Source organism: Pleurodeles waltl, chromosome 6 (assembly GCF_031143425.1).
Source record: "Pleurodeles waltl isolate 20211129_DDA chromosome 6, aPleWal1.hap1.20221129, whole genome shotgun sequence".
Classification (NCBI taxonomy): Eukaryota; Metazoa; Chordata; class Amphibia; order Caudata; family Salamandridae; genus Pleurodeles; species Pleurodeles waltl.
Genome location: NC_090445.1, coordinates 165,006,198 through 165,018,785, shown reverse-complemented (window position 1 = coordinate 165,018,785; position 12,588 = coordinate 165,006,198). Strand labels below are relative to the sequence as shown.

The window sequence follows — 12,588 nt, the reverse complement described above, 5'->3', positions numbered from 1 at the left end:
CGTTTCACGTTTTCCATTTCCTTCTTATTCTGCATTGGTGTCCGTCAGGAGTGTGTACCATCACAGACTCCCCTATAACACCCAGTCTGCTTTCCTTCCTTGTAAACAGGTACAAAGACCTCACCGCAGTGTCGGACCCAAATGCCCTGCCCCCACAGTGCACTCCGAACATCGATGGACCATGTGCCAAATCTGTGCAGCGGGAACAGTCCTTGCACTCCTTCCACACACTCTTCTGCAGGCGCTGCTTTAAATATGACTGTTTCTTACATCGTAAGTTTGCTTGCTGAGACTTGCAGTCCTTGCAATCTGAAATGCAAACTACTTTTATCTTATACTTAAAATAATGTATATTTTAGAATGTGCCAGCTTTTACTTAACAATCAGTAGCTCAGCCTCTTCACAGTTGTGAAGTTGAATTTAGTCAAATGGCTATCTACTTTCCTGTGTGTCAGCTGAAATAAAGCCATAGGTGAGCAAAGTTTCAACTTCGTCATCACAATTGGAAAAATGTGCAATTTGCAAAGTTTGAGTTTCCATATTTATGAGAAAAAAGGCTTTGCAAGAGAATTTCTTTTACAACTTTTTGTGATAGAAATCTTCAGACAAAAGTTTGTTTACTGGGTTTTTCCGTCTTTAATTTAAGATTTCTACCACAATTGTATTTGTTTTTAAATTTTGCAAACATCCAGAAGTTCACAAACTTGCCATCTTTAAAAATTAAGAAAAAAAACACCACTTTGAACTTTCATTTTATGGAGCGGAACAGTCATCCTGCAAGATGGTCATGCATGCTGAATCTTGTGCAGCTACTCAGAAAATTCACTCTGATAATAATTGATACATTGACACTTTTTTGCTGTCCTTGATCTCTTGATCTATTCAAAACATTGTTAATTAACATATGAGCGTGCATGAAATATGCAATTTGCTATATTACAGCTTTCCATGCCACCCCTAATGTTTACCGACGCAGACACAGAGAAATCAAGCTTGAGACTGAGCCTTGCGGTGGTCACTGCTTCTTATGGCTGGTAGGTGTATGTACTGCAAAGTGCTTTTCCCTGTTCTGTCAATTCAAGACAACTACAGCTAGTGGAGGGGTGATATGTTTTTATAATTGAGGCAGTTTTGTATTTATGCAATGTGAATTTACATGCATAAGTCAATTTACTCATACAATATTATCCCATCATGGTCTAATATCCGTTCTGAATAGGGGAATGATTTGGACTTTAGCAAGCTGTACTCTGTACCCCAGGGCAGCTGAGGCATGTACCATATTTAGAGATCTCCACCTCCTTGCAGAGATCTGTCTTTAAAGGAGCCACTACCAGTGTGGCTTCTCTGAAGGCAATGAATGTTTTCTGAGCGGCTACCATGTTTGATTTGGTAGCTTAGCAAACCTTTTTGTTTTTTTTAAAAGGAACTCACAAGTAGGAGTTTGTTTTTGAAAATTAAAAAACTAATGACTGACAGCCTGGAAGTGTTCATTCAGGGTGTGGAGGTGTTTCTTCTAGGGCATGTTCGGGAACACTAAACTTTTCCTGTAGCTGTGCACCATGCATTTAGACACTTAAAAGAAACGTGTGTCTACATCTCGGACCTTAATGAATCATTTGTACATTTTCACAGTGCTTACCACTCAGAGATGTACAACATTTCTGTGAATATGGCCCTCCTCTTTGTCCTGAAATATATTGCAAGACCATATTCTCTTAAGGGCTGGCCAAACCACGTGACCAAATGAGATAGATGGTCCCCCCAGTCGTCCAGCTGCATGACTTAGTTGTAAGCTTTCACTGTTTTCTATGTGCTTCTGTATGGAGCCAGAGGTTTGTTTTGATAGACCCATACAATTTCTCCTAAGCGAATTAAAGTTTCTGTGTATGCTTCAAAAAAGAACTTTCACGAGGAAACCTTTGAACAAGTGAACTTTGATAGAGAGAAAGTTCAGCCCTCTGCCTTCACTGTATTCTTTTGAAGTGAGACAAACGTTCTGATCATGCTGTTTGAGGATTATGAATTCTGTGATATTTAACAAAATATTTGACTTTTTGCATTATTGCGTATTTGAAACACAACCTAAACTTTTCTGAAGGTTGTGGCATTCTGGCTTTATCAAAGGGCAGTGGACAACAAGTCTGTGGCAAATTTTGACAAATCTGAAACAAGCGCTCAAGCTCACATAATCCAACTTCTACTGCAATTCAAACAAATTAAGCAGTTGATCTTTGAACTTGTGATGGTGTACTGATTCACCAAATACAGAAGTTGAAATCTGGTGAACACTCCTGTTATATACATTCACCCAGTCCTGCCTATGAAGTCTTCATATCATCATTAACATTTGCGCACTACCCACATAGTTTTGGCTAAGCCGCAATGATATTAAAATATCCCATGTTCCTTTTGGGTGAAACTACTGACAATTAAAACCTTTAGCTTCACATAAGACACAGATTCGTGTAGTATGCATATTCATTTAATAGGACTAGTTGTGTGTTTCACATTCATTTAAGAGTGATATATGAATGTATTTATTTGATCATCACAAAACTTGGATCTGTGTACTTATTTTTGTTAACAGGTTGAAGTGAAAATTATTTTAATTGTCCTTTTTTTTTTTTTTTTTTTTTAAATGCTTTTGACATCTGCATGCAGGAGGGCGCTAAGGAATATGTCATGCTGAATAACCCAAGGTCGAAGTGTTCTGGCAGGCGCCGAAAGCGTAATGCTGGAGTTACAGCCACTTCCTCAAGCACCTCCACTGCTGTGGTTACTGAGACCAAGGAAGGCGACAGCGACAGAGACACAGGCAACGAATGGGCCTCCAGTTCCTCTGGTAAATTGAAGGCCACCAGATTTTCCAGTACAATTATATTGATCACAAATGGGTAATATGAACATGTGGCTAGTATGTAAAATGTTTCACCTCTACCTCGGATCGAAAGCTCTGATGCCATCAATATATATTTCATTTAGTTTAAGTCCTTAGGGTTAATACAAAGCACAGATTGGATCAGAATAACTACTTTCTGTCAAGAACAGTATATGGCGGTAGAGAAATATTATAGGCATGGGGAGAATAAAAAAAAATGATTTGTGCCACTGAGGTTTTCTTTGACACATGACGTTCACATTTCTACTGTAGCTTAATTTGTCTTATTTCCTAGAAGCCTAGAGTATTTTCTGTGGCTTTAACAGGGAAACCGGGCAGTAAGTATGCATTGCTCTATTGTTCTACACTCTCTCCAGAGGTTGAAATGCAACTTTTCTTTTTGATTCCTCAAACACATCTATAAATTGAGGGTTTACGTACATTTATATTAGTAAATCTTAGAAAGTGCAGGAGACCTACACAGCCATAAGATGGAACACCTAAACAGTATGGCTACATTAAAAAATAAAACAAACAAAAATGATTAATTTTGGAATCTCACCTCTAGTGAAACCAATACATATTTAAGTATGCTTCATCAACAATTAAGAGGACCTTTGGAAAAGGGGCAGGAATAAGACATTTTTTATGTAATTTGTAGTACCTAAGAACACAGTGGGAGATGAATACAACGTAGTATATTACCTAGTCCTGGAGAGTTCCTTTGTAGAATTGTCCTTTTCTCCAATTTAATTCCGCATCAATGTAGATTTTGAAGTGACCCTGTACTACAGACCTTCATACTGGACTTAAGTTTCTTAGTCTCAGAGGCATGCACTGTTTTTCTGTTTTAAACACTGAGACAAACTGCTTCACAGATCATTTTTGTATCCATTTGGTCCACTATTGTATTGACAAGTGTTTCCCTAAAGTAATTGAGTGGAGAAAGTCTTGTACAAGGGTGTTTTTGGTTCTGATGCTAGTCTTCTTTATTTTGATTGATGCCTTGCTAATCTTAGAGGCTAACTCACGCTGTCAGACCCCCACCAAGCAAAGACATAGCAGTATGAGCTCAGAAGCACCTGACCCCGAAGAATCTCAGGAGCCGATAGAGTGGTCTGGGGCAGAAGAATCGCTTTTCCGTGTGTTCCATGGCACCTACTTCAACAACTTCTGCTCCATAGCCCGGCTGATGGGCACTAAAACATGCAAACAGGTATTATTAGAAGAAGGGTTCTCCGTTATTGAAACATTATGATGAAAAACACTAGCTGCCATTCTCCTCATGGTGTTTTGTTCGCTTAGCCCAAAAACATGTGAATTTGGATTACTCGTGAGCGGTGGTCAGCTATTGCATCTTTAAAACCGGTTTGTCCTTCAAACTCTTATTTAATCAATACATTTATGCATGATTTGTGTATATGTGCATTCAAGTTATAAAGTTTGTGCAACAGAGCTGTATGATTTTTAAACAGATTTTGAAGAGGGGCTGTAAGTGGGAGCTTCACGACCTTTGTTAGCCTGTAAATATTTGGAAGGTTTCTGGGACAAGAACAAATAGGTCATGGACATTTTAAATCTATCCTCTGGAAGGAATGTATTTACTTCCCAGTGCAAGGATAAATGATTCAAGTGGCAGTGGCTTTGTGTACAATGTGTGTTTTGAAGTGATGGCAGTGTTGATTTGGAGGTTAACTGATTTATCTTTTATTTGTAGAGTAAACTATCCTAGATTCATGTCATCCTGCCATCTTTCGATCTGTTGGTGGTTGCTGACATGAGAACCATCTATGGCCCTCATTTAGAGCTGGCTGGTGGGATACTTTGTCAAATACTTAGTGGATAGCCTGTCTATCAAACTAATTGTTTTCCTGATCTGTTTAGAGGCTCGAGTAATTATTTACATTTCTACCAGCAAAAAAAAATCATTTTACCAACACCATAGGTCAACGTAACTCAGACCAGCTACTCTATTTAAGGCAAATGTTCCAACATACATTGTGCTACTGTGGACCACCAGATAAATCTTGGCTTTCTCAAAGACGAAAGCAACTAGATGACCCTCACCTGCTTGGTGAAAAACATCTGCTGTGGCAGGGAGATTTAATGCTTATTTTTCAATAATATAAACTCCCCCTTTGGGGGTTTGTCTTTAAAGCAAAATAAACTTTGGTGAGCAGGTGCAATAAACATGATGATTGCTTAGCAAAGTAGCAGTGTATTCAACTGAGCTGCTGTAATGGCATGTCTGCTAGAGCATAGAGATATGTGCCCGTGTATCAGATCTCTAAATATGGTGTGATGCATTCTGCCAGGCCTGCAGATGCATCTCTGCTGACCTTGTTGAACAGAGCAAAGCCCGCCACACTCTAACACCCTATGTCTTGGCTGGAATCAGCTTGATGCATACTTTATATTCGAGCTCGGCCTTCAGCTAGATGTTGTGGTCTTGTTAGAAACGGGGTCATTGGTTGGCAGTCAGGTTACCCCCTGTCCAAGTAAGGACCTTCTCTCTAGTCAGGGTAAAGGAGAATCACACTCAATTAACCCCCGCTCCCCCCCTTGGTAGCTTGGCCCGAGCATGTAGGCTTAACTTCAGAGATGATGTGTTAAGTATTTCTACCAACACACACAATAATACAGTGAACCACTACAAAATGACACAACAAAGGTTTAGAAAACATAATTATTTTACCTAACGAAACCAGACCAAATACGATAAAAATCCACAATACACTGTTAAAAATATGTATTTAACAGTTAAAAGCACAAGAATAGTGCCTAAAGGCACAAATGCTGCAAGTTGGTATTAAGCAGTGTCGTGACTGAGACGTTTCCTACAATGCAACCCCAATGGCACCATTTACGGAGTCGTTCGACCCCCCAGGTACAGTACCTTAGCAAACAAGTAGAAAACGGGCAAGAGCACGGATTCAGGGAGAGAAGCGATGCTGGATCCAATGCAGTATCGGTTCCAGTGCTACGGGGCAGAAGGACAGAGGAGTCGCACAGCGGCGTCCGGTCCTTACTGCAGAGCTGTGTAGGTGAAGCGGTGTCAGTTCCAAAGTCATCCCTTGGTTACAACAGGCACGAAGTCCGGCGAATTCACGATGCTGCGGGTGGCCTCATAAGGTTGGGATGACGTCACAGGCCACAGCCGCTGCAATGGTGTCAGATGTCGCAGACATTGGACTTACGACACTCCGAAGTCGGGTGGGATCAGCGGCAGCAGCAATGCGAAGCCTACAGGGTCGTCGGGGTCATTGCACTTCTGCAAGGTCCGCAGCCTCTGGACAGGCGGCGTTGCGGTTCCAGGCAGTGGCATCCTTTACAAAGTCGCACGGCATCGTCCAGTGTCGTTAGACAGGTTTTTCTCCAGAAATTCATTTTCAGGGGCCCAGGAACTGGAGTGGCACCCTCTGGCATGCTAGAGTCCACCGCAGGCAGACTCAGAACTGGGTGGTGAAGCCTTTGCTGTCCCTGTGGCTTCAAAAACAGGAGGCAAGCCCTACTCCAAGCCCTTGGAGATACCTCTCAAGCAGGAATGCAAAGCAAGGTCCAGTCTCTGTCCCCTTTTACAGGCAGAAGCAGCAACTGCAGGATAGCCCAACAGCACAGTCACAAGTCAGGGCAGTACTTCTGCTCGGCTCTTCTCCAGGCAGAGGATCCTCTTGAATCCTTGAAGTAATCTAATTTTCAGGGGTTTTAGATCCAATAATTAAACCCCTTTGTGCCTTTGAAGTAGGCCTACCTCAAAGGGAAATCTGTTGTTCAGGCCAGGCCCTAGGCACCCACCAAGGGGGATGGAGACTGCATGGTGTGAGGGCAGGCACAGCCCTTTCAGGTGTAAGTGAACACTCCTCCCTCCCCTCCCAGCACAGATGACTCATCAGGATAAGCAGGCTACACCCCAGCTCCCTTTGTGTCACTGTCTAGAGGAGAGGTGCAAACATCCCAACTGTCAAACTGACCCATGCATGGAATCCACAAACAGGCAGAGTCGCAGAATGGTTTAAGCAAGAAAATGGCTACTTTCTAAAAGTGACATTTTCAAACTAACAATCTAAAACCAACTGAACTAAAAGATGTATTTTTAAATTGTGAATTTAGAGACCCCAAACTCCATATTTCTATCTGCTCTCAAAGGGAATCTGCACTTTAAAGTTCTGTAAAGGCTGCCCCCATGTTAACTTATGAGAGAGATAGGCCTTACAACAGTGAAGAATGAATTTAGCAGTATTTTCACTGTTAAGATATGTGACGCACATCAGTACATGTCCCACCTTTAACATACATTGCACCCTGTCCATGGTGCTACCTAGGGCCTACCTTAGGGGGGCTTTACATGTATTAAAAGGGAAGGTTTAGGCTTGGCAAGTGGGTACACTTGCCAAGTCGATTTGCCAGTTTTAAACTGCACACACAGACACTGCAGTGGCAGGTCTGAGCCATGTTTACAGGGCTACGTATGTGAGTGGCACAACCAGTGCTTGAGGCCCACTAGTAGGATTTGATTTGCATGCCCTGGGCACCTCTAGTGCACTTTACTGGGGACTTACTAGTAAATCAAATATGCCAATCATGGATAAGCCAATTTACACATACATTTTACATAGGAGCACTTGCCAACCGTTACTGGCAAGAGGGTGCAGTCATGGAGAATGCAACAGGTTTTTGGGGTGGGTTTGGATTTTGAGGACCCATCTTGACCAGCGAGGCTCTATTGCTCATTAAGGTCTGTAGTTGATTTTTCTGCTTGTAGCCAAGTGAGAGCTATTGACCAAGTTATTAAACGTTAGTGTCAATCTTTAATGTATTATAACTATTTGGGAGACAGATGAGGAAGCTTTAAATGTCAATGTAGGTGTAATCATGATGTATGAGCACCTCTAATGAAAAATATGAACAATGAGTGTATGGGCTGAAGGGAGAAGAATAACACAATAACATAATAACTAATATTCATTGAAAAATTTGGTGTATAACCTGTTCGGCAATGTCATGTTAACTGACTTAAAGATGTGTATACAACTTGGTTGTCCCAGTTCATCAGACATGCAGATCATGCTTACATAAGCTAATGAATGAAGCCCAAGTCACTTTCTACTCGTGAAAGGATATTTACACATCATTAGCTGAATCAGATCCTGGTCTGTGCTAGAATCTTCAGAAATAAAAACTCTGGAAGGCATGTGAACCTCTGATAGCCATGTGAGGTGCGAGAAAGAGATGCATTCAAGGAGGCAAGCATTATAGAAGTGATAGAAAAATAAACCATAGCTAAGCAAACAGCAGGCCTGATTTAGATCTTGACAGTTTTGCGGTGGACCTGAGTACGACGTCAAATAGACAGTGTTCTGACTGCCTTGTTTAGATGTGTTGTGGCCGAGCTGCCAACCACCATGACGGAGTGCTCTTCCAAGCTGTCAGGCTGGCGTGTATCCGCCGATCATATTTAGATGGTACAATCCTGCAGTTATTGTACTAGTGGGATTGCTGACAAAGGGAGGCTGCTACAGGACCCAGTGGACATCATACAATGGCTGTATGTGTGTGAGACATACCTCTCTTCCATAGCCACACACACACACGCACAACACACACCGGAAACACACGTTGCTATACATTCATGACACAGCATACACACACTATTGACACTACACCCACACACGACACAACCACAATTACACCCTCATCCACACAAGCACACACAAAAGCACAACTACACACATGACGACCACCGCACAACAACACTCACCTGAATGTAGCACACAGTAGCACAGCACAACCAGACACACACAACATCAGACCCATATGCAAGTCGCACACAATCTGACACAACCACATCATCCTCTCCAGCTCCCTCCACCTCCAAAAAGCCAATCCAATCGAGCACACACATACTGACTCACATAAACAACTGGAAGCACATCATCACAGGTACAGATCCCCTTGCCATGTGCACACTTGGATAAGGTTGACAATTGTGACCGTTATGTTACTGTGGTGCGAGCATTTATTTTGCAATGAATACTGACACCAAAATAACATCTGTGTTTGTGTACGATATGTGCCTTGTACCAGTGTGCCCCATTCATGTCCGACACATTTGTGTTCCCGGCATATACATGTCACAGTAATTTTAAAAAAATGACTGTGTCATGTATATGACTGCAGTGGTCCTGAGCTCGAATGCATACCATTATCACCAAGGTTTAAATCAGCCCCAGAGTCTTAATGTTGGGTTAGAAAAGAGTAAAAGGCATATCTTATGTATGCATTTATGTAGCAGAAGCATGCATTCAGAAGTGATTTGTCCTCTATTTTGAGCCTGTGCAGATCACCTCTACCCTTTGAGATCTGATCTTTTCTACAGAGTCCAAAGCCCAGCTTAACAGCAGCATTTTGAACAGTCTGGAGATTTTGGATTAGGACAAGGTCAGTTCGAAGTACAACAAATAAGCTTTTTCCAAATGGAAGATAACTGGAGCCGGAGACCCGCCAGGAACAGGATGGCGGTAGGGGGTGTCAGAATCCCCATGGCTGCGGAGCGCGCTCCGCAGCCATGGAGGATTCCCCCGAGCAGCGTAAAGTCGGCGGGAGACCGCCGACTTTCCGCTTCTGACCGCGGCTGAACCGCCGCGGTCAGAATGCTCGTGGGAGCACCGCCAGCCTGTTGGCGGTGCTCCCGTGGTCGGTGGCCCTGGCGGCCACCGGCCGCCAGGGTCAGAATGACCCCCATAGTATTTGAACCTGTGCCAGGTGAAGATGTTCTTTCTGACTTAGAACACAGGTGGCTTTTATGTAAAATTGCTATTTTGGAAACATATCCAGGTTTTATCCTGTTACCTCAGGCCTGATGCTTTATAGGAAGATGATGATTGGCTGTGCTTCCATCAGATTGCAAAATTGGACTTAGATGCCAAGAAAGAAGTTTTCATCTTATTTATTTGAAACCAGATGATGACTGTCATGGATTTAATGTTCCCAAATCAGTTGGCAAGATTGGTAAGAATAAAATAGCAATCATTAACCTAAGTGTATAGTCCATTTTGATGCAAAGACAGGTTAAGTGTGAAAGTTGGTAACTTCAAATGATTGAAGACACTGCTGATGTCTACAGAAACAGGTTCATTCTGGTTTTCAAGATGCAAGTAACTCAGTTTGCATCAATAGGAGTGATTATTCCATAGCTGGAATCTGTGACAAATATAGCGCGGAATACAAATTGTTCTGCCTGTATCCACTATTACACTTGTGGATAAAGTTTACTTATGGGGAGTACAAACTAGTAAAGGATAGTAAAGCCTATTATGGAAACACACAACCACCTCTTAGTCATTCCATGCACACATCTCAACCAAAAACCAAACTCCCAAAAAACAGGTCCCCCTTGACTGATGGCGTGTATATACATTCTATGTGTAACATACTCTGATTGGTCCTTTTTCATGTGCTACTCCTGCGGTATTCCCATGTAGAGTTACCTGACTGGGTTATGGGGCCACTTCAGAGTAGAAGTTGTGCACTAGTGGAGAGAACATTGTGTAGATCGCTTTTCATCACATTCTAGTCCCTCTTCCTCTCTCAAAGTTTACCATTCCATGTCTGTTGCCCGTGGTATAACATAGGCACTGCTGCCCATACAGTGTACAATTGGCCTGTCACAAAGGTGATCCTTTTTTCTTCCCACTATATTGTGGCTCATCTAAATACACTGCCCCTAAATGATGGCTTGTACACTTTATACTTCGTGTTCTAGTTTGGTCCCTGGGTGCAGACAGCCTCACTGCTCCAATCTTTCAACCCCATCTCTGGGAGATTTGGCAGGAGGAGATTTGGCAGGTCCCCTTGGAACTCCAGTTCCAGGGAAGACTCTTTTTTTCCATATTCCCCCATGGCCCTGTTGTCAGCTTTCGGTGTTTCACCCAGTGGTTCATCCTAAAAATCTAGAATATTTTTTAACTGGATATTACTAACCTTAGTTAGCCATCACTACTGCCTGGTGACTCCCATCACAGTGTCTACACAACTGATATCACATTCGACAGTGTCATATAAATTTCCCCCAGTCTAGTTTTAAAATGATATCTTGCTGGCACTGTGGAAATTGGAAGTCTTGCCCATTCTTACCTAAATCAGCTGTGACTGTTTACTAAGGTTTGCAGTGAGTGAAGAAGACCTGTTCTACATTCTCAGGTCTTTCAGTTTGCTGTGAAAGATTCTCTGATATTGAAAATGCCGACAAAAGAATTAATGACCACTGCACAAAAGAAGAAGCGAAAACACAGGCAAGTGCTTTATGATGCATACTTTATTTGGGGAAAGTGGTGAATGTCGCTGTCAATTGTTTTGAGACTCTGAAGTAATGATAAAACTGTTCCCATTGCCCTTGCCTTGGGAATCACCCTAAATTTATCAGAACACTTATCTACTTGTGTCTTTGCCTCAACAATAAGTTATTGATATATTATGTAGAGGATGGAGATGCATACCAGATGACATTGTCACAGCTGTGTGCATAACAGGATAGCTGTAGAATTTATAGACCCCACTCTTTATTGCATATTTTATTGTTCTCTTAGACGTGGTGCAGTTTGTGTTCTCTTGTGGTGAAATAGGCTTGTCGCCTTTAAGGGTGGTTGTATAGATCCCAATATTGCAATACTCAAACTTCCCTCTGTCATTTATTATTCATACTCTTCTTCACCTGGGTACACGCTCATCAAGTGATACCAAATATGTATATATTACAGGAAAAGCAATGAATTAATGTAGTCTCCCTGAAAACAAAAGCCTTCCCTGATTGCTAGCTAAAACACTGATCAAGAGCGATACAAATGTCTATTGTTAATCAATAGATTGCCTATTACCTCCTTGACTATGGATAGAATCGCCGAGTCAAAATATATGTTCAGTAAATTAGGTTCTTGTCTTTCTATAAATCTGTCCCCTTGTTTTTCATTTTTCTACATTTGGCTGTCTTGCTTTCCCATTGATAGCACTCTTTTACAGGCTTCTTTAGCACTATCTCATTTCAGTGTTTGCTTGTATTTCAGATTGTGGGCTGCACACTGCCGTAAGATTCAGATGAAGAAAGGTTTGGTGTTTTCTTATAATTTTCACTTAACATAACCATATATTGGACTTTTTTGAGGCTTTGTCTTTCTCTCGCTCTTGTGCTCTTTCTTTCTTATTACCAGATGATGGTAGTGGAAATGAACCAGCAATCAATAGAATTCATGTGGGGTGTCAGATTTTGTAATACATTTAACTGGAAATACCTGTGTATTGGTAATTCTTCTCTCCACCATTCAGGAACACTGTGGGGAAATTCACAGGGGAATATATAAAACCAGCATTTGCAATGCAATGGGTCTCACATTTGCTCGAGTTAGAATTGTAAACTCCTAACCAGACATTTCTTGCCACATAAATTGAAAATGTAAAGTAAAACAGTTTCACATAAATGACCCGAATAAAAGGACCATGCCATGAGCGCGAAGGAGACACACGAAAGGCAAAAGAACTTTGCTCGCAGTCAAACGTATTGGCTGAAGTGCAATTAGCCATGTAATGGGTCGATGTCCAAGGCAGTAACCAAACTGCCCCAAGGGGCTACAAACGTAAAACATTTACCAATGATAAAGGATTTTTGAAGGGCAAGCCCATGAACGAGTATTAGTAATGGGCGTGGGTAAAAGCCC

General features: G+C 41.8%; 1 protein-coding gene across 4 annotated transcripts in view; it reads left to right on the top strand.

The window, feature by feature from the left end:
• The window catches only part of EZH1 (enhancer of zeste 1 polycomb repressive complex 2 subunit), a 205,650-nt gene that overhangs the window by 156,896 nt on the left and 36,166 nt on the right, over positions 1-12,588 (top strand). For all 4 annotated transcript variants that reach the window (XM_069237723.1, XM_069237725.1, XM_069237722.1 and 1 more), the window contains 6 exons: positions 110-273; positions 943-1,034; positions 2,665-2,845; positions 3,901-4,097; positions 11,081-11,172; positions 11,941-11,981. In XM_069237723.1, coding sequence (XP_069093824.1) covers positions 110-273; positions 943-1,034; positions 2,665-2,845; positions 3,901-4,097; positions 11,081-11,172; positions 11,941-11,981 — 767 coding nt within the window. The remainder of the gene's footprint in view (positions 1-109; positions 274-942; positions 1,035-2,664; positions 2,846-3,900; positions 4,098-11,080; positions 11,173-11,940; positions 11,982-12,588) is intronic.